General features: G+C 44.5%; 1 protein-coding gene across 2 annotated transcripts in view; it reads right to left on the bottom strand.

Annotated features, from left to right (window-relative positions):
* The window catches only part of LOC136633120 (gamma-aminobutyric acid receptor subunit rho-1-like), a 191,313-nt gene that overhangs the window by 112,784 nt on the left and 55,630 nt on the right, over positions 1-22,899 (bottom strand). For both annotated transcript variants that reach the window (XM_066608609.1, XM_066608619.1), the window contains one exon: positions 2,699-2,805. In XM_066608609.1, the coding sequence (XP_066464706.1) occupies positions 2,699-2,805 (107 nt within the window). The remainder of the gene's footprint in view (positions 1-2,698; positions 2,806-22,899) is intronic.

The following is a 22,899-nucleotide window of genomic DNA, read 5'->3' as shown; positions in this document are numbered from 1 at the left end:
CAAAAAAATTGAAAATCGTAACTTTTTCCTTCTGCTTTGCTTAGATTCATTCAAATACTGTGGGGTCAAAATACGCAGTACACCCCTAGATGAATTCGTTAAGGGGTCTAGTTTTCAAAATGGGGTCATTTGAGGGGGTTCTTTATAGTTTTGGCCGCTCAATGGCTCTATAAGTGGGCAATGAGGCCTGAAATTTATTCAGTGGTACCCTGAAATCCAACGGGTATTCCTTTCATTGTAGGCCTAGCCATGGGTCCTGTAAGTCTATTAGGGCCACAATGGGTATGTTACTGAACACGGGACAAACGGGTATCCATTTTGGGGTGAAAGCCTTCATTTATATGTGTGCTGTACAAAAAAAACTGTTTTTAAATTGACACAATAGCCCAAAAAATGAAAATCCTATTTTTTTTCCTTTTGCTTTGCTTGAATTTATTCAAAAACTGTGGGGTCAAAATATGCAGTACATCCCTAGATAAATTCGTTAAGGGGTCTAGTTTTCAAAATGGGGTCATTTGTGGGGGTTCTATATGGTTTTGGGCGCTCAAGAACTCTACAAGTGGGCAATGGGGCCTAAAAGGACTTCAAGCAAAATTTGTGTTCCGAAAGCCACCGGTCGCTCCTTTCATTTTGGGCTCCGTTGTGTATCCAGACATAAGATTAGGGCCACAATGGGTAAGTCTCTGAACACGGGACAAACAGGGGTATCCATTTTTGGGTGCAAGTCTTCCTTCATATGTGTGCTGTACAAAAAAAGCTGTTTTTAAAATGACAGAATTGCCGAAAAAACGAAAATCACAATTTTTTCCTTTTGCTTGGTTTGAATTCATTCAAAAACTGTGGGGTCAAAATATGCAGTACACCCCTAGATAAATTCCTTAAGGGGTCTAGTTTTCAAAATGGGGTCATTTGTGGGGGTTTTCTATGGTTTTGGGCGCTCAAGAACTCTACATGTGTGCTATGGGGCCTAAAAGGACTTCAAGCAAAATTTCTGTTTTGAAAGACACTGACTATTCCTTTCATTTTGGGCCCCGTTGTGGACTCAGATATAACAATAGGGCCACAATGGGTATATTTCTGAACACGGGAGAAATAGGGGTATCCATTTTGGGGTGTAAATCCTGATTTTCATGTAAACTATAGGAAAAAAAAAGTCTTTAAAATGACAGATTTGCAAAAATATGAAATTGTACTTTTTCTCCTCTAAATTGAATTAATTCCTGAAAAAAAACTGTGGGGTCAAAATACTCATGACACCCCTCAGTGAATACACTAAGGGGTGTAGTTTTTAAAATGAGGTCATTTGGGGGGGGGTATCTATTATTCTGACACTCATGAGCCTTTCCAATCTCGGCTTGGTATAGGAAAACAAAGTGTTCCTCAAAATGCTAAAAAGTAATGTTAAATTTGTACGTCTCCTAAATAGTTAAAAAAACGAAAGTTTTTCCAATGTGCGCCCAAAATAAAGTAAACGGGTGGAAATATAAATCTTAGCAAAAATTTCTATATTATGTTTGCACATATTTAAGATATTGCAGTTGGAAATGTGAAAAAATGACGATTTTTTTCAAAATTTTCCCAATTTTGGCGCTTTTAATAAATAAACACAATTTCTATCAGTCTATTTTTTCCGCCTAAATGAAGCACAACATGTGGCGAAAAAACAATGTCAGAATCGCTTGGATATGCAAAACCTTTCTGGTGTTTTTCCATGTTAAAGTGACACATGTCAGATTTGCAAAATTTGGCCTGGTCATTAAGGCGCAAACAGGCTTGGTCACTAAGGGGTTAAACATGTCCAAACCACAAAAATGCTATACCTACAGTATTTTGATGATGCAAGCACAGTCTGATGATAACAGCTTTATGTAATGAATGACACAATAAATCAAGGGAAATAAATGCATGTAAAGTGTGTATATATACACGTCCTGTGCAGTCTATACAGGATCATATGTTGTCTATATATGCTTCCATGTGAAGTCTCTATATGGGTGCATAGGAACGTTCTATAAATGAGTACATGTGAAGACTATAGACACTTACATACTTATGAAATCTATATACAATTTTGCTTATGTAAGTGTGCCTTCACACTTGCAACTGGGATATTGCTGCGTTTTTACAACATGAATGTCAATAGGACTTTCTAATCTTAAAAACGCATCGCACAAAACCGCAAATTTGTGTTTTGTGATTTTTTTTTTTTGTGCAATGCGTTTTTAACATTAGAAAGTCCTATTGGCATTCGCGTTAAGAAAACGCAGCGATATCGCGATTGCAAGTGTGAAGGCACCCTAAGTCTGTTACTATTTCTACCCCAAAGTTAAAAAGCTGATATTGCTACACAATATGCCTCTACAGGTGATTTTATGCTTCATATTGTATTATTTTTATTTTAGAAACCTGATTTTTTTATTTTTTTTTGACATTGCAATGTGTAAAGTTCTGCACTCTGAAATAAGAATATTACAAATAAGAACAAACTCTGGGTATCATTTGGTAATAAAGGTCAAGGTTATTAATGTTTGCAAGGATTTGTATAGTATTTTCTTTCTTGTATATCTTTACAATTTCTGTTTTAGGCTTGTTTTTACAGTAAGTTTTTATTGACAATAATTAAATTTAAAGTCTGCTATTATAAATATAATAAGATGGATTAAAAGTTAACAATAACAAACACTAAATATGTACGTACCCCCAAAGCCAGGTCTCATAGTGAAGTCATGGTCGTCTATTCGAAGAAGCTGTTCAGACTTTGTAAGTGGTGATTTTGTGATATCTGGACTTCTTTTGAAAACAGGGCTGTTTCAAAATACATAATGATGAGTTAAAACTAAATTTAGAAATACATTATACAGTTACATCATTACTAAGAATTTTTGATCACAGTTATAGACATTGAAGACATTTTAACATCCATTTATGTCAAAAATTTTGTAAGGCAAGATAAAAGTTGGACCCAAATGAAACACATTTTTCCTGAACTTGGGATTCTCTCTCCACCACTAAAATATTATCAAACATAACAGAGATCCACTGTCAAGGAGGCCCTGCTGTAACATGAGTGTCCAACCGTATACTCTGCATTAGGTAGGTTTCACACAACAGTATTACTGGCACAATAACTCACAGCATACAAACACACCTTTTTTTTTTTTTTTTTTTTTTTACTAAAGTCTTTTTTTTAACCCCTTAGTGACCAAGCCTGTTTACGCCTTAATGACCAGGCCAAATTTTGCAAATCTGACGTGTCACTTTAACATGGAAAAACACCAGAAAGGTTTTGCATATCCAAGCGATTCTGACATTGTTTTTTCGCCACATGTTGTACTTCATTTAGGCGGAAAAAATAGACTGATAGAATTTGTTTATTTTTTAAAAGCACCAAAATTGGGAAAATTTTGAAAAAATCGTCATTTTTTTCACATTTCCAACTGCAATATCTTAAATATGTGCAAACATAATATAGAAATTTTTGCTAAGATTTATATTTCCACTTTACTTTAATTTGGGCGCACATTGGAAAAACTTTCATTTTTTTTTAACCATTTAGGAGACGTACAAATTTAAAGGGGTTGTCCCGCGGCAGCAAGTGGGTCTATACACTTCTGTATGGCCATAATAATGCACTTTGTAATATACATTGTGCATTAATTATGAGCCATACAGAAGTTATAAAAAGTTTTATACTTACCTGCTCCGTTGCTGGCGTCCTCGTCTCCATGGTGCCGACTAATTTTCGCCCTCCAATGGCCAAATTAGCCGCGCTTGCGCAGTCCGGGTCTTCTGCAGTCTTCTATGGAGCCGCTCGTGCAGAATGCAGGCTCCGTGTAGCTCCGCCCCGTCACGTGCCGATTCCAGCCAATCAGGAGGCTGGAATCGGCAATGGACCGCACAGAAGAGCTGCGGTCCACGGAGACAGAGGATCCCGGCGGCCATCTTCAGCGGTAAGTATTGAAGTCACCGGAGCGCGGGGATTAAGTTAAGCGCTCCGGTAAGCTTTCTTTACCTCCCTGCATCGGGGTTGTCTCGCGCCGACCGGGGGGGGGGGGGGGGGTTGAAAAAAAAAAAAACCCGTTTCGGCGCGGGACAACCCCTTTAACATTACTTTTTAACATTTTGAGGAACACTTTGTTTTCCTATACCAAGCCAAGATTGGAAAGACTCATGAGTGTCAGAATAATAGATACCCCCACAAATGACCCCATTTTAAAAACCACACCCCTTAGTGTATTCACTGAGGGGTGTCATGAGTATTTTGCCCCTACAGTTTTTTTTCAGGAATTCAATTTAGAGGAGAAAAAGGAAAATTTCATATTTTTGCAAATATGTCATTTTAAAGACATATTTTTTCCTATAGTTTACATGAAAATGAGGATTTATACCCCAAAATGGATACCCCTATTTCTCCCGTGTTCAGAAATATACCCATTGTGGCCCTAATGTTATATTTGAGTCCACAAAGGGGCCCAAAATGAAAGGAGTAGTCAGTGTCTTTCAAAACAGAAATTTTGCTTGAAGTCCTTTTAGGCCCCATAGCACACTTGTAGAGTTCTTGAGCGCCCAAAACCATAGAGAACCCCCACAAATGACCGCATTTTGAAAACTAGACCCCTTAAGGAATTTATCTAGGGGTGTACTGCATATTTTGACCCCACAGTTTTTGAATGAATTCAAGCCAAGCAAAAGGAAAAAATTGTGATTTTCGTTTTTTCGGCAATTCTGTCATTTTAAAAACAGCTTTTTTTGTACAGCACACATATGAAGGAAGACTTGCACCCCAAAATGGATACCCCTGTTTGTCCCGTGTTCAGAGACTTAACCATTGTGGCCCTAATCTTATGTCTGGATGCACAACGGAGCCCAAAATGAAAGGAGTAGTCGGTGGCTTTTAGAACAGAAATTTTGCTTGAAGGCGTTTTAGGCCCCATAGCACACATGTAGAGTTCTTGAGCGCCCAAAACCATAGAGAACCCCCACAAATGACCCCATTTTGAAAACTAGACTCCTTAACAAATTTATCTAGGGGTGTACTGCATATTTTGGTCCCACAGTTTTTGAATAAATTCAAGCAAAGCAGTAGTAAAAAATTAGGATTTTTGTTTTTTTGGCAATTCTGTCATTTTAAAAACAACTTTTTTTTTGTACAGCACACATATGAAGGAAGACTTGCACACCAAAATGGATACCCCTGTTTGTGCTGTTTTCAGAAATGTACCCATTGTGGCCCTAATCTTATGTCCGCATGCACAATGGGGCCCAAAATGAAAGGAGTAAGCGGTGGCTTTCAGAACATAGATTTTGCTTGAAGTCCTTTTAGGCGCCATTGCCCACTTGTAGAGTTCTTGAGCGGCCAAAACCATATAGAACCCCTACAAATGACCCCATTTTGAAAACTAGACTCCTTAACGAATTTATCTAGGGGTGTACTGTGTATTTTAACCCTACAATTTTTGAATAGATCTAAGCAAAGCGGTAGGAAAAAATTACGATTTTCATTTTTTGGGCTATTGCGTCAATTTAAAAACAGGTTTTTTTTGTACAGCACACATATAAATAAAGACTTTCACCCCAAAATGGATACCCCTGTTTGTCCCGTGTTCAGAAACATACCCATTGTGGCCCTAATAGACTTAAAGGACACATGGCTAGGCCTACAATGAAAGGAATACCCGTTGGATTTCAGGGTACAACTAAATAAATTTCAGGCCCCAATGACCACTTATAGAGCCATTGAGTGGCCAAAACTATAAAGAACCCCCATAAATGACGCCATTTTGAAAACTAGACCCCTTAGCGGGTGTACTGCGTATTTTGACCCCACTGTATTTGAATGAATCTAAGCAAAGCAGAAGGAAAAAAATTACGATTTTCAATTTTTTTGGCAATTTTGTGAATTTAAACTTTTTTTTATACAGTGTACATAGGAATGCAGACATTCACTGCCAAATGGATACCCCCGTTTGTCCCGTGTTCAGAAACATACCCATTGTGGCCCTAATCTACTTAAAGGACGCATGGCAAGGCCTATAAAGGAGGGAACACCCGTTGGATTTCAGGGCACAACTGAATAAATTCCAGGCCCCATTGCTTATTTGTACGGAATAAAAATTGACTCCCTAAAAATCCCCCCCCCCCCCCCCATACACACTCCGCGCCCTTTTCGGCATTCGCAAATCTTAGATAAAAGTAATAATGTGAACTGTGTAGTATTTCCGAAGACAGAGGTAATTACGGAGGCTGGTTGAAATGGGCCCATGGGGCAATAAAACCGTGCATCCCCCCTCCTCTCATGCTTTTTGGTGGTCATTTCTTGACCTCAGTGGTGGGTATGGGGTGTAAAAAGTGGCGTTCCGTGAGTCTCCGTAAGCTTGATGACGTGCGGCGGTCTCACACAGAAGGCGCTCAACAAGCTGCTCCTGGAACTGCAGGAAGTGTTATAGGTAGCAGTCTGAATAACGCCATTGATTACGCAGCCGTAGGCAGAATCCGCTTGCGGAGGCCCGCAGCGGATCCCATCTGTGAGCCCGGCTGTGAACCTGCGTACGGCTGCGTAATGTACTGCGCATAACTGCCTACTCACACAGGCGGTCATGCGCAGTACACCTTTTTTGTTTGTATTTCCCGCACCATCGCTTAGCGATGGCGCGGGTACCCGCAGCCCGTATATAATGTAGTTGCGTATGGGCTGCGGGTATATCCGCGACCATGGAGCACAATGGGCTCTATGTTGCGGATAGCCGCGGTAAAATAGAACCTGCTGCGTTCCCTTTTCTGCGAGTGGATTACACAATTCCAACCCGCTAATGTGAGCGGAATTGTGTAATCCAATGTGATTGATCTGCGTATTACCGCGGATCAGACGCATGCGGAATCCGTAATTCCTATCCGATCATGTGAGACCGACCTATGTTAGAGCGCTACTTTTTTTACTACGTGACCGGCGACCGCTCAACGAGGCCACCTGTCACTGCTCCAGGCTTTCGGCGACCATTGGTGGTCGCTGGGAGTAAGGAGGTTTTAAATTTCTTGCGCTCCCCGACTCCTGCGCATGTGTTCAGCATTTTGCCGGCAATCGCATGTGCAGAATTTGGGAAGCTTCACGGAGGAGGATCGTGTCGGGTTTCAAATACGCAGGCCTCCGGTAAAAAGTTTCATCTCCTCTCTCCAATCGCATTGGTGAGGGGAGATGAAACTTCAAATTTTTTTTTTTTTTACTTTTACGTGACCGCCATTATTGGATAATGGCGAACACGTGACCAGGAACCGCTCACCGCGGCCCCCGTGAAATCTCCATGCTCTTGGCTACGTTTTGTAGCCAGGAGCAGGGAGAATTTAAATTCTCCTGGCAATCCACAGCTTTTGCGCATGCGTCTGCCATTTTGGCGATGGGCACGTGCGCAGAAGCTGAGGTAAGGTCCGCGGATAAATTCGGGGGCCTTATGTACGTACTTTCATCCTCCCTCACGGATATGATCCGTGAGGGGAGATGAAACGTACGCTTTTTAAAACTTTTTAAAAAACTTTTTAACATTTTTTTTTTTACTTTACATGATCACTGTCATCCATTGGATAACAGTGATCATGTCCCCGGTATAATCTCTCTGCTCCTGGCTACACATGGCAGCCAGGAGCAAAGGGATTTTGAATTTCCCGGGGCTCAAGCCCCTCTGTGCACGCGCCCGATGTCAATCATCGGGCGCGCATGTGCAGAGGGGGACTTCGGGTCCCGGAATACCGGGAACATCAGCGGACCTGAGGCGAGTATTTTCACCTCCCCTCATGGATCTGATCCATGAGGGGGAGGTGAAACTTTACTTTTTTAAAACTTTTTTGCACTTTTCCGCGATCACCGTTATCCATTGGATAACGGCTATCGCGGTACCGGGGACCGCTCACCGCAGTCCCCGCTGACATCTCCTGCCTCCTGGCTACCTACAGGAGCCGGGAGCCAGGAGATTTTAAATCTCCCACGCCGCCGGGCCTTCTGCGCAAGCGGCTAACGTAATGCCGCCTGCGCTGAAGACTGGCTTCGGGGCCCGGAGCGGCAGGAGAGCGGGGAGCAGTGCGGAGGACCTCGGTGAGTATTTTCAGCTGCCCTGATGGATCCGATCTATCAGGGCAGCTGAATCTTCACCTTTTTTTGCACTTTTATTTACTTTTTTGCGATCGGCGCTATCCATTGGATAGTGCCGATCGCAATGCCGGGGGGGGGGGGGGGTGTGTGTCCTTACAGCCCAGGATGACAGCTCCATGCTGTCGGCTACCTGCGGGCACCGACAGCATGGAGCTGTCACGTCCACAGCCCGAGGGGCTTTATTCTCTGCAAGACACATGTTTTTACGTCCTCAGAGAATAAAGCCCACTTTGGGAGGACGTACAAAACACTATGGGCTGGTCGTTAAGGGGTTAAATAAAGTTTTTTTTTTTATAGTTACAATTATAGTTAATATAGTTACAAAGGCATTTGTAAAAAAAAAAAAGGAAAAATAGGGAAATGTCAAGCTTTATGTTTCTATAATGTTAATAAAAAGTATAAGAGTGTAATAGTGGTTAAAATATCACCCACCCAGAAAAGGGTATCCTGCTGGGGACATATGGCTGGCCAAGAAGCGAGACAAATAACTTTACACAGACAAATGGTGAATTTAAATAAGCTTCGAAGTTTATTGTGAAGACATCATATAAGAACAGATGGGGTCTGTGCCATTGGATTGGCACACAGCAAATGTGGTTCCAGTATTCAAAAAGCAAGCCTGGCTAACTTATATTGTGGGTAAAATGATTGAGGTGTTTCTAAGGGATGCTATTCCAGAGTACCTCAATGAAAATAAAGTATAAATCCATATCAGCTTGGGTTTGGAGGGTCGCTCCTGTCAACTCAATGTGATCAGCCTCTACGAGGAGGTAAATTCTAAAATGGACCAGAGAGTCGCTGGACTATGTATAACTTGATGTTTCCAAAGCTTTTGACATTGTGCAGCATAAAGGGTTGGAAAATAAAATGAGAATGCTTGGTCTCGGAGAGAATCTGTGTAAGTGGGTTTGTAACTGGCTCAGTGATTGAGAGCAGAGGGTGGTGGTTAATCCTTTCCAATCCACTGTCTGACATCTTCCTACATTCTGATTGAAGCTTGTGCAGCTCCAATGTCAGAAGACGTCCGACAGGGTATTCTTACTGTTTATTGCCAGCCACTCAGCGGTCGGAGCCTCTCTGACACACTCTCACACTCTCACACTCTCACACTCTCACACTCTCACACTCTCACACTCTCACACTCTCACACTCTCACACTCTCACACTCTCACACTCTCACACTCTCACACTCTCACCCTTTTCGGAGACCTTGAATCCAAAATTGGATTGGAAAGGGTTAATGGCTATTAATACTCTGACTCTGGGTCACTGTTACTAGTGGGGTACCACAGGGGTCAGTATTGGGCCCTATTTTTGTAAAAAAATTTTATTAACGACGTTTGGAGGGATTGCACAGTAAAATATCAATATTTGCTAATGATACAAAATTTATGTAAAATAACTAACACGAGAGGACAGAATGCGGTTGCAATCTCGATAAGTTGCGTGTTTAGGCAGAAAAGTGACAAATGAGGTTTAACCCCTTAACGACTGCCCCATCGGGAAACTACGTCCTCAGAAAGTGGGCTTTAATCCTAGAGGACGTAGTTTTATGCATCCTCTTTGGATTAATGCCCACTGGCCTGAGGACGTGACAGCTCCATGCTGTCGGTGCCCGCAGGTAGCTGACAGCATGGAGCTGTCATCCCAGGATGCGGGCAGTCCCCCCCCGGCATTGCGATTGGCGCTATCCAATCAATAGCGTCGATCGCAAAAAAGTAAACAAAACTGTAAAAAAAAGTAGTAATTCAGCTGCTCTGATGGATCGGATCCATCACGGCAGCTGAAAATACTCACACGGCTTGTCGGCAGTGTCCCCCGGAGATCTGGTCCTCCCGGACCCGCCGGCGGCCTTCTGCGCATGCGCGCCAGGCGATGACGTCACGCGCACACGCAGAAGCCCAGGTGTCCCCGGCAAATTTTAAATCTCCTGGCTCCTGAAGGTAGCCGGAAACCAGGAGGTGTTACCGGGGACCGCTGTGAGCGGTCCCCGGGCCCGCGATCGCCGCTATCCATTAGATACCGGCGATCGCGAAAAAGTTGAAAAAGTGAAGTTTCACCTCCCCTCATGGATCGGATCCATGAGGGGAGGTGAAAATACTCACCCCTGGTCCTCTGCGATGTCCCGATGTCCCGGGACCCGAAATCCCCGTCTGCGCATGCGTGCACAGAGGGACTCGAACCCCGGGAAATTCAAAATTCCTCTGCTCCTGGCTGCCATGTGTAGCCAAGAGCAGAGGGTTGTCACTGGGGACATGATCACTGTCATCCAATGGATGACAATGGATGACAAAAGTAAAAATAAAAAAGGGGTAAAAAGTAAAAAAAAAAGTTTAAACAAGCTTGCGTTTCATCTCATATCCGTGAGGGAGGATGAAATGACGTACCTAAGGCCCGCGGATTTATCCGCGGACCTTACCCCAGCTTCTGCGCACGTGCCCTTCGCCAATATGGCAGGCGCATGCGCAAAAGCCGTGGTAATTTAAAATCTCCCTGCTCTTGGCTACAAAACAGGCGAGAGCCTGGAGATTTCATGGGGGGCCGCAGTGAGCGGTTCCTGGTCACGTGTTCGCAGTTATCCAATGGATAATGGTGATCACGTAAAAGTAAAAAAAGGTGAAGGTTCATCTCCCCTCACCGATGCGATCGGTGAGAGCAGATGAAACTTTTTACCGGAGGCCTCCGTATTTGCACCCCGACACAATCTTCCGTGAACTTTCCCCTATTCTGCGCATGCGACCGCCGGCAAAACACCGGACACATGCGAAGGAGTCGGGGAGCCCAGGAAACTTAAAATCTCCTTGCTCTCAGCGACCATCGGTTGCCGAGAGCCTGGAGCAGTGACGGGTGGCCTCATTGAGCGGTCCCCGGTCACGTGAAAAAAAGGTAGCAATCTACCTTTGGCCAGTCTCACATGACCGGATAGGAATTACGGATTCCGCATGCGTCTGATCCGCAGTATTACGCAGATCAATCGCATTGGATTACACAATTCCGCTCACATTAGTGGGTTGGAATTGTGTAATCCATTCGCAGAAAAGAGAACGCAGCAGGTTCTATTTTACCGCGGATATCGGCAACATAGAGCCCATTGTGCTCCATGGGCGTGGATATACCCGCAGCCCATACGCTACCACATTGTATACGGGCTGCGGGTACCCGTGTCATCGCTAAGCGACGGTGCGGGAAATAAAAACAACAAAAAAAAGTGTACTGCGAATGACCGCCTGTGTGAATAGGCACTTCCAACAATATGTAGATACCCGCAGCACTACAACAAACCCGTGTTGTGATTGGATGTGGAACACGTGGTGAGACGTAGGGAATGTGATGACGTCATCAGGAAGCCAGCACGGACATGCTGCTTCCATGGAGACGCTGATAATGGTGACAGAAGCTCTGATTGTGGTGTGCCCAGACAGAGAGGAGGACTCTGAATTCCTGAGTGTCCTTGATTGGACACAAGAACGTTCGTGGTGCAGCTGACAGCTAATTAAGCGGTAGGAGGAACAATTTACTATCCAATGTGATGTTTGCACTCTCCTTGTTTTAAACTATTTAAGGGGGGTGGAGATTTTGTATAACATGCTTGACAAAGGCTGTTTGTAACGCCCGAAACGTTGCATTATTATTGAGGATGGAATAAAGGAATAATACCTGTTTTACTGCACCTGGATGCTCCTGCTGCTTTCTTTTGGATATATTGTGTGAATAGGCAGTTATGCGCAGTACATTATGTGGCCGTACGCAGGTTCACAGCTGCAATCCGCTGCGGGCCTCCGCAAGCGGATTCCGCCTACGGCTGCGTGAGCATGGCGTTATTCAGACCGCTACCTGTGATACGTATTTTACAAGAAGCCCTGGGAACGCTTGCCTTCCTGCAGTTCCAGGAGTAGCTTGTTGAGTGCCTTCTATGTGAGACCACCGCACCTCATCAAGCTTACGGAGACTCACGGAGCGCCACTTTTTACACCCCATACCCGCCACTGAGGTCAAGAAATACCCCCAAAAAGCATGAGAGGAGGGGGGATACATGGGTTTTATTGCCCCATATACCCATCCCAACCAGCCTCCGTAACTACCCCTGTCTTTGGAAATACTACATAGTTCACATTATTACTTTTATCTAAGATTTGGGGAACGCTGAAAAGGTCATGGAGGTGGGGGGGGGGGGGGATATTTTTAGGGAGTCAATTTTTATTCCGTACAAATGAGCAATGGGGCCTGGGATTTATTCAGTTGAGCCCTAAAATCCAACGGGTGTTCCCTCCATTACAGGCCTTGCCATGCTTCCTGTAAGTAGATTAGGGCCACAGTGGGTATGTTTCTGAACACGGGACAAACGGGGGTATGCATTTTGGGGTGAATGTCTTCATTCCTATGTACACTGTACAAAAAAACAGTTTTTAAATTGACAAAATTGCCCAAAAAAATGAAAATCGTAATTTTTTTCCTTCTGCTTTGCTTAAATTTATTCAAATACTGTGGGGTCAAAATATGCAATACACACCTAGATGAATTCGTTAAGGGGTCTACTTTTTAAAATGGGGTCATTTGTGGGGGTTCTTTATAGTTTTGGACGCTCAATGGCTCTAAGTGGGCAATGGGGCCTGGAATTTATTCCGTTGTACCCTAAAATCCAACGGGTGCTCCTTCCATTATAGGCCTAGCCATGTGTCCTTGAAGTAGATTAGGGCCACAAGGGGTATGGTTCTGAACACGGGACAAACAGGGGTATCCATTTTGGGGTGCAAGTCTTCATTCATGTGTGTGTTGTACCAAAAAAACCTGTTTTTAAAATGACAGAATTGACAAAAAAACGAAAATCACAATTTTTTCCTTTTGCTTTGCTTCAATTAATTCAAAAACTGTGGGGTCAAAATGGGCAGTACACCCCTAGATAAATTCCTTAAGGGCTCTAGTTTTCAAAATGGGGTCACTTGTGTGGGTTCTCTTTGGTTTTGGCCACTCAAGAGCTCTACAAAAGTGCTATGGGACCTAAAACGCCTTCAAGCAAAATTTTATGTTCTGAAAGACACCGACTGCTCCTTTCATTTTGGGTCCCGTTGTGCATCCAGACATAAGATTAGGGCCACAATGGGTATGTTTCTGAACACGGGAGAAATGGGGGTATCCATTTTGGGGTGTAAATGCTCATTTTCCTGGGTTCTATAGGAAAAAAAATATATCTTTAAAATGACATATTTGCAAAAATATGAAATTTTATTTTTTCTCCCCTAAATTGAACTAATTCCTGAAAAAAAACTGGTGGGGTCAAAATACTTATGACACCCCTCAGTGAATACATTAAGGGGTGTAGTTTTTAAAATGGGGTCATTTGTGTGGGTATCTGCATGAAGAAAAGAAATAGAATCTCAGCGCCTCCAAAGATATATAAAATTAGAAATATAAAGAGAAAAACACATATAAGACAGCTTTTATAACAAAATATAACAACCAAAATCGGGAAATTCGCAGGATTTTACAAAGAAATTGGTCCATTCTTAAGAGTGATCCAATACTTGGGAAAAATATAGATGACTATCCGAAATTAATTTTCAGGAAAAATAAAACTATTAAGGATAGTATTGCCCCCTCAAGAGCAGAAGCTAAAAAAATCGGGAGGGAGAGAGAAAATTTTTAAAAAAAAAAAAACGGGTATTTTCAAATGCGGTAGAACGAAATGTGGATGCTGTTCACATATACAACAAGGGAGAATATCCATTGAACTTGATGGTCAAATGGTGAAATGTGGCAGTAAAAATAGACTGGACTGTGGTAGCAAACGCATCATTTATTTGATAGAATGCAGTTGTAATATGAGATATATAGGGAGAACAAAAAACTCCCTAAGAATGCGCATCAATAATCATAGGTTCAATATAAAGAGGGGATATCTAAAACACAGCTTGTCACGTCATTTTTTGGAGAAGCATGATTGTGAACCGAAGGATATGAAAGTTACTCCTTTGGAACAAATTCAAAACAAGTCAACCAATTATCTCCGACGTAAGGAGATGTACTGGATTTATAGATTGAGAACCCTAGTACCTGGGGGTCTGAATGAGGTATTGGAGAAAATTTAAAAAAATTTTTTGGGGGAAATATAAATTTTATGTATATATAGGAGAATACTGTTTATAGAGAATAATATATAAATATTTACATGATAAAAATAATTTATTTATTTTTTATTTATGTAGGGTATAATTAGAATATTATCGTTTAGATATAACATGTTATATATATTTTTATAAAGGGATTTAAGTATTTATTTATTTTTATCTAATCATATTTATGGTCGATGTGAAAATGCATTATTTATAAAAAAAAAATTTTATATATTTATTGTATATGATTATTTATGGTTTGAGTCTACAACTGTTTACAAATATATTTTGATAGTATACAACGAAAAGGAATTTTTGTATAGAATAGAGACAATGTTCTACTGATAATTACGATATGTTGCTTGATATACAAGTTTACGGAATAAGTTCAATTTTTGACTATGGAATTTGGTTTTAATGGAGATCATAATAATGGTGAAAAGGTTTTGTTTTATTATGAAATAGATGATGTACACATCATCATGTGAAATGTATGCTGGATTACTCCACGTGGTTTCAAGATGGCGCCGGGACGCGGCGTCTATCCGAGCCGGGTGTAGTGAGTAAGGATTAATTTATTTATGTATATAAAGGTGTGTATTTTAATATGTATGTAATGCTTGAGAAAGACGGCTTTGTACCGTTGAAACGCGTCGCAATAAAAGTTATTTAATCTTTGTCACGGAGCTCCTGGTCTCGGAGCGCGGGGGTCTTTTTTCTTTTTACCGCTTTGTGTGGGTATCTATTATTCTGACACTTATGAGCCTTTGCAAACTTGGCTTGGTGCAGGAAAACAAAGTGCTCCTCAAAATGCTGAAAAGTAATGTTAAATTTGTACGTCCTCTAAATGGTTAAAAAAACACAAGTTTTTCAAGTGTGCATTCAGAATAAAGTAAACAGATGGAAATACATATCTTATCAAAAATTTGTACAGTATGTTTGGACATATTTGAGACATTACGGTTGAAAATGTGAAAAAATGATAATTTTTTCAAAATTTTTCCAATATTGGTACTTGGTGCACACTCATTGGGAAAACACTAGCTAAAACCAACATGAGAAGGGCTTGGGGATTTTCATTAACTGCTGCCAAATTAAACAAGATAAAGGGGTGCATTAAAAGAGGTCTAGAGGCACATGACGATAACATTCTGCCTTTTTACAAATCACTGGTCAGATGACACATGGAATATTGTGTAACGTTTTGGGCATCAGTACACAAGAACGACATATTTTAGAGCTTGAGCAGGTTCAAAGGGGGGCAACTAAATTAGTAAATGGAATGGGTAGACTACAATACGCTGAATTGGATGGACACTTGTCTTTTTCAGCCTAAAATACTGCTACTATCCAACTTTCCCAGGAATCTGAGCAGGAAGTTAGTGTAACTATATTAGAGGCTATGTAGTAAATTTTAGTCAGGAAGAGGGGTGGCAAACGCACAGGAGATTCCATAGAAGTCTGATAGATGTGGGTCCCACCTCTGGGACCTGAACCTATCTTTAGTTCAATGAATGAAGTACAATTCAATAGGAGTAGTGCCTGCATTACCAACTCAGGCAGTTGTAATGTGGGCGGAGCTGTCAGCTTCTGGTTCTGTATGCACTGACAGTTGGTCTCATAAAAAGCTCATTGATGGGAATCCTGAGCAGTATGTTCCTGTTGGCAAACTATTGAAGACCTATCCTGAGAAGAGTTTATTAATAGTTAAGTACCAGGAAACACTTTTAACCCCTTCCAACAAGGTGGTAATATGATCTGCCGGTTTCAAATCAGTTCTCTTTAATGACTGGAATGGAACTACAACACAACAAAACAGTCAGAACTACCATCTTCAGGCCTACACACAGATGGCAGTTGTATCAGGGGCGTAACTATAGAGGGTGCAGGGGATGCGGTTGCACCCGGGCCCAGGAGCCTCGGGGGGCCCATAAGGCCTCTCCTCTCCATATAGGGAGCCCAGTACTATGAATAAAGCATTACAGTTGGGGGCCCTGTTACAGGTTTTGCATTGTGGCCCAGAAGCTTCAAGTTACACCTCTGAGTTGTATTGATACTGGATTCACATGTACCCCTCTACTCTGGTCACTCTATCTAACTGCCTGCTTACTTGCTGGTTCCCAGGCATTTATTCTGGCAAATTTCTTGGACACCACTGCTTCCCTGCTTTTTGAAATTAGCACTCTTCAGTGTCTTCTGACAGAATTCTTCTAGACTTGGCTGCCAACTACTGTGCCACTACTGGCTGTTTTCCACATTACCCTGTTGAAGCATACATATATATGGTATAGGTGTCTGATGACGTCACGGAGGTCACCCCCTCTGTGAACCCTTTATATAGATCGCAGCATGTAGGGGGTTAACAATGGGGATCACTGTTCTTATGTATCTCCACTGTGGCAGCGGGAGGCCATCTATTGGTAGCAGCTGTCTCCTGCTGAGGAATGGCACGAATTCAGCTTCTGTTCCCATGCCATACACAGGACGGAAGGTTATGTCCTGTACCCCTCAGCCACGATAGCGGTTAATGTGGAATCCTCTGTGGTCATTTTTATGCCATATGGGAATCCACTTTAATAATATTACAAGTAATATGTACTGGATTAATAAAATGGGTAATTGATTTGGGCATTTTCTTGCTTAAATTGGTAATGTTTCAAGAAAAATATAAAGAGGTTAAAATTCTTGGTGCTACAAAATCATCTGTAGTTTCAAAACTTGGAGCATCACAAACTGAGATTTATTCGTGCCATGTTTGCAGATAGGAAAGATTTTTATTTTTTTTCTGTGGATGATAAGGAAAATCGTCTTCTACCTCATGGTACCTGAGCGTGGCTCCCGGAGTATTAAATTGTATGAACAAAAAGCAGCCGCGAGCACTGCTCCCTCCCTTTGAGTCAATAGGAGCCGCAGGCACTGTGTCCTCAAAAGATATGTCCTTTCTTTTAACCCGCAATAGGAAATCATGGGTTCTTTTAGATGCGCTTTTTTGATGCACCTACTCAGCGTCAGAACAACGCTCGGGTGAAAGAGAGCTCAATTAGATGGATTTATGTGTTTTCTAACCTAACTGTATTACTATGCTTGGGGTGCATACTGTTGTCATTAAAGACCCTTTTATATGGCCCGATTACACTAGGCAACGCGATTGTCTAAGAAAAGTTTTTTTTTTTTTTTTTTTTGTTTCTATTAGCTTATTATAAAATAGGAGTGCTATAGGCTGCAGGATGTCGCTCAAGGTTCGTATCCTGGATTTTCATCTACATAAATTCAAGCAGAACATGGGAGTATACTCTGAAGAACAAGGAGAAAGGCTCCACCAAGATAGGCAGCAGTTTGAGCATCATTATCAAGGACAATACAATGAGAATATGATGGGCAATTACATCTGGGGCTGGTACGTGAAAGTGACCAAGTATACAATCGTCAATCAAAAAGAACCAAACCTTTTCATTAATTTTGAACTGCATGGACATACTCTGCATTGTATAATGACTTTGACTCATGATTGTAAGTAATTTCTTTTCTCACTGTGTATGTCCTTAATACATTCAAAATTCAAAATCATATATTTTTAATGTCCTGACCACAAAAGCAAACTTTTTTCGAAATTAAAGTTATTTTCTATTATATTTTACAATAAGCTAGCAGGAGCAAAAACTTTTCTTAGACACAAAAATCACATTTTCCCCTCGTCATCCTGACAGCATACACCTGGAGGTTGTCTGCTGGACACCTGTTGGGACAGGAAGCGGAAAATACAAAAGGTAACTCCCACCACCGGCTCACCAGTGTCTTCCTGTCCCTACAGGACAATCCAAGCGGAGCCTCCAGGTGTATGCTGGAGGTAAATGAAGAAAGAAGACTCCCATGCAGCCTGTCCGCCCGTGGGGGGACGACTCTCTGTTCGGGCTGGCAGGGCTTGTGCGGGTGAGACCCTACGAGGGATCTAGGATCTACCCAGCACTGTTCCCCCTGTGGGAAAATCCTCCCCCAGTACGCTGCCCAGTGGGGTTGTCGTACTGGTAGGAAGCAGCCCCGGTACCTGCAGGGCTCGGATGCCAGCGTCTCCAGCGGGGATCCACATCTAGACAGGTATGCCAGCGTGGATAGAGGCGCTCGGGTGCGGGTCCGGTCGGCGTGCGCGCGGCAGCGTCTCCACGTGTGTCCTAGTTGGCGGCGTCCCAGTGTATGCGGCGTATCCCCCAGGTCCGGCGTGGCTGCGTCACGTGGGGGGCGGGGCCTCGCTTAAAGGGGGCGTGTCAGCGCCAAATTTGCAAATTTAAAAGGCTGGATTCCCCTGCATCTCTCCTGTCTGCACCTTACTGAAGATGTCAGCCAGAGAGGACACTGAAAGCAGCCTGCTGGTGAGTAGACCGCTTTTTGGGTCTGTACCGGGGGGAGGATTGAGAAAACAAGTATCAGGTGCTGGAAGTCCTTTTTGCTGTCTCTGTCTCTTAGGACAGAGAGGCTCAAAAGGTTAGAGAGGCCAAAAAGCGAGTGCGCAAATGTCCGGTTTGCTTGCGGCGGCTAGAAGAGGGCCACACCAAGCCACTATGTGCGGACTGTATGGAGAAAGTGGTACGTGAAGAGGGCTCCTCGGGCATGTCGGACATCCGATCCATGATCCGCGAGGAGATTGAAGCCTCTCTATCATCTCTTTCTCTACCGCCCCCCACGAAAAGGGTAAGGCGGTCACGAATGGAAGAGTCGGACTCTGAGGAGGGACTCTTAGAAGATTCTCCCTCAGAATCCATGCCGCCCATGGAGGATGCAAGGAAGTATTTCTTTTCATCGGTGGACCTGGGTCAGCTGTTAACCGCGGTCCGGCGCACCATGCAGGTGGAAGAAGAGGTGCCGCAGCAGCCATCCTTTCAGGATAGCCTGTTCTGGGGGCTCCTACCACAGCCAAAACCGTCATTTCCAGTTAATGACATCCTAAAACAGCTGATCCTGACAGAGTGGAAGCAGGCAGATCAGAAATTCTTCCTGTCCAAGGAATTTAAGGATCGGATGGTCTTCACACCAGAAGATATCGAGTTCCTGGAAACCGTCCCTAAGGTAGATCTGGTGGTCGCCAGGGTCTCAAAGAAAGCAGCCCTCCCCTTTTGAGGACATTTCCCAACTGCGGGATCCACTAGATACCAGAGTGGATTCCGCAATGAAAAAGGCCTGGGAGACTGCGGCCCTGACCGTTAAAGCCAACATCACGGCCACATCTGTGGCGAGATCGATGACGGTCTGGTTGGACCAACTCCAGACGCTGATTTCTCAGAGGGGCTCTAGGGAAGACCTCTCCAACTGCCTTCCCCTCCTCCAGCAGGCAACCGGCTTTCTGGCAGACGCCTCTATGGAGTCGGTGAGGTTCGGGGCCCGCTCAGCAGCCCTCTCGAACACAGCCAGGAGGGCTGTCTGGGTTAAGGCCTGGACAGGGGATAACTCTTCCAAGGACGGGCTGTGTTCCCTGCCCTTCCAAGGACACAGAATCTTTGGGCCTTCCTTCGATACACTCCTAGAGAAGGCATCGGATAAGAGCCAGGGACTACCGTTGGAGAAATCCTTCAAGCGGCCTCCCTCCTCCAACCCTCCTCCCTTTGTTCCCTCTAGAACATACAAGGTGAAAGGAAAAACCGGATGCTGGTCCTATCCCAAAGGCGGAAAGGGTGAGAATCCGCCTTCCAGGATCCTACAAGTAGGGGGTAGGCTGAGGGGGTTCGCCCTTAGATGGAGTGAGGTGACCTCCAATCCTTGGGCCTTACGCCTAGTCTCGGAAGGTTATAAAATTGAATTTTCCTCTCCTCCTCCCCGGAGGTTCGTGGTCACCCCCTGACAGTCACCTTTGTCTGCTCAGGCCCTCCAGTTGGGGGTGCAGGAGCTGTTGTCCCTAGGGGCCATCACTCGGGTTCCCGCAGAAGGACTGTTCAAGGGGTGCTACTCCCCCTTCTTCCTTGTCAAAAAACCTAACGGGTCCTATAGAACCATAATTAATCTGAAATTCCTGAATAAATCTATCTCCTATCAAAGATTTAAAATGGAATCGGTGCGGTCAGCAATCCCCTTAACTGCGCCAGATAGTGTCATGGCCACCGTGGACTTAAAGGACGCCTACTACCATGTCCCTATACACACAGATTCACAGTAATTTCTGCGATTTGCCCTGGTGATAGATGGGTCTGCCGTTGGGGATTTCCTCCGCACCCCGGGTGTTCTCCAAACTGGTGTTAGAGATGGTGGCGGCACTAAGGACTGACAAGGTGTTGATTGTCCCATACCTCGACGATTTCCTGATCCTAGCAGGATCGGCTTCAGAACTCCGGTTCCAGGTCAACCTCACACTCCGTCTTTTTGAGTCATTAGGCTGGATCATCAACTCCGTTAAATCCAGTCTTCTGCCCGAGCAAAAGAAAAAATTCCTGGGAGTTGTTCTGGACTCACACTGCCAGTGCTCATCCCTTCCCCTAGAAAGGCAAAATGTGATCCAGGACGAGTGTCGGGCACTTTCTCTAACCACCAAAGTCTCCGTTAGGAGAGGCATGCGGGTCCTTGGCGTCATGACATCTTGCATCGGGGTAGTCCCTTGGGCCCAGTTACATTGTAGAACTCTCCAAGACTTTATCCTAAGCAACTGGGATAAATACCCCGCCTCCCTGGATCGGAGCGTCGTCCTTACCCACAAGATAAAGTCCTCCTTGGAGTGGTGGATGTCTATCTCTAACCTTGCCAGAGCCATGGTTTGGTACCCCGCATCCCCAGTATCCATCTTTACTGATGCAAGTGCAACTGGCTGGGGGGCCCACATAGGCCGTCATTACGTCCAAGGGGGCTGGAACCGGGAGGAAGCTACTCAATCCTCCAACTACAAAGAACTTTGCGCTGTCTGGAAGGCCATTCGGGGCTTCGAGACAGATCAGGGGTAGACACATTAAGATCTTTTCGGATAACCTAATAACTGTGTCCCTCATTCGCCACCAGGGATCCACGTGGAACCCCCGACTCCAAGACCTGGCGGCGAAAGTTCTCGGGTGGATAGAGCAGCGGACACCTTCCGTCAGAGTACCACGTAAGGGGCCCAGAGAACTCCATGGCGGACCATCTCAGCCGCAGGAAGTTAGACCCCGGAGAGTGGACTCTACATCCACACGCATTCCAGCTAATTATAGAAAGATGGGGGACACCAAAGGTGGACTTGTTCGCCTCCCGGGAGAACACCAAGTGTCCCCGGTTTTTCTCCAGGGGAGCAGACGGGGGCTCCCTGGGAATAGACGCACTATCCCAGGCTTGGGATTGGGACCTTGCATACGCCTTCCCACCTATCCCCCTGATTCCTCTGGTCCTAAGGAAAATTCAGGGGTCCCCAGGCTCCGTTATCCTGGTGGCCCCATTCTGGCCCAAAAGACCCTGGTTCCCGCTCCTGGCCGCTCTCTAGACACAGGATCCTCTACATCTGCTGCAGAGAGACGACCTCCTTCAGCAGGGTCCCCTGATATGCCCAAAGGTCCGACAGTTCAGACTGGCGGCCTGGAAGCTGAGCGGGTAAAATACCTGAGCCAGGGCCTATCAGGGAGGATGACCACTACTTTATGTGAGAGCCTCAAAAAATCCACCAGAAATATATACTCTAGGGTGTGGAATACCTTCTCTAGGTGGTTGGGGCATAGTATACATGACCTCCAACAGCCCGACATTAACAAGATATTGGAGTTCCTACAGGATGGATTGGACATGGGGCTAAGACCTGGTACCCTTAAGGTCCAGGTGGCCGCCCTTGGGGCCTTCTTTGACTTCCCCTTAGGCGACCATAGGCTAGTTAAGAAATTTCTGAAAGGGGCAGTTAGACTTCACCCCTTTATATGGGAAACCATGCCCCCATGGGACCTTAGCCTTGTTTTGCAGGCCCTTTGCGCACACCCCTTTGAGCCCCTGGAAGATCTATCAGTGAAGATCCTCTCCTATAAGGTTGCCTTTCTAGTTGCCATCACATCCGCCAGACGGATCGGGGAGATCCAAGCCCTCTCTATTAGGACTGTGAGAACTTTCGGTTGGAAAAAGGGGTCAGGCCTGAACTCTATTTTATCTGGGAAGGTGGTCAGCCTGCCACAGAGAACAGCGAATAGTACTTCCCTCCTTCTGCCAGGAACCCCCGTAACACCACGGAACAGAGGTTCCATAATCTAGATGTTAGACGGGCAGTCCTGAAGTATTTGGAGGTCACACATTCCTTCAGGAAGTCTAACAATCTCTTTATTCAATTTCAGGGTCCACGCAGAGGAGGGGCCACTACTAAGGACTCCTTAGCGCGTTGGTTCGGGAGGGCCATAGAAGAGGCATACAGATCCCAGGGGTTCCCACTCCCGGGCGACGTTAGAGCCCATTCCACTAGGGCGGTCGCCTGTTCCTGGGCGGAGAGAGCCCAGGCGACAACCGACCAGATCTGCAGAGCCGCCACATGGTCGAGCACTCATACCTTCACTAAACACTATCGCCTGGACCTGGGGACTAGCCGTGATATGGCCTTTGGGCGGAAGGTGCTACAGGCAGTGGTCCCTCCCTAAAGCCCTTGGTTGTTGGCACTTCTCCAGGTGTATGCTGTCAGGATGACTAGGGGAAGACAGGAATTAGTTCCTACCTGTTAATTCCTTTTCTTGAAGT

Source organism: Eleutherodactylus coqui, chromosome 1 (assembly GCF_035609145.1).
Source record: "Eleutherodactylus coqui strain aEleCoq1 chromosome 1, aEleCoq1.hap1, whole genome shotgun sequence".
In the NCBI taxonomy this organism is placed as follows: domain Eukaryota; kingdom Metazoa; phylum Chordata; class Amphibia; order Anura; family Eleutherodactylidae; genus Eleutherodactylus; species Eleutherodactylus coqui.
The sequence above is the reverse complement of the archived record's forward strand: the minus strand, read 5'-3'. Positions and strand labels throughout refer to the sequence as shown.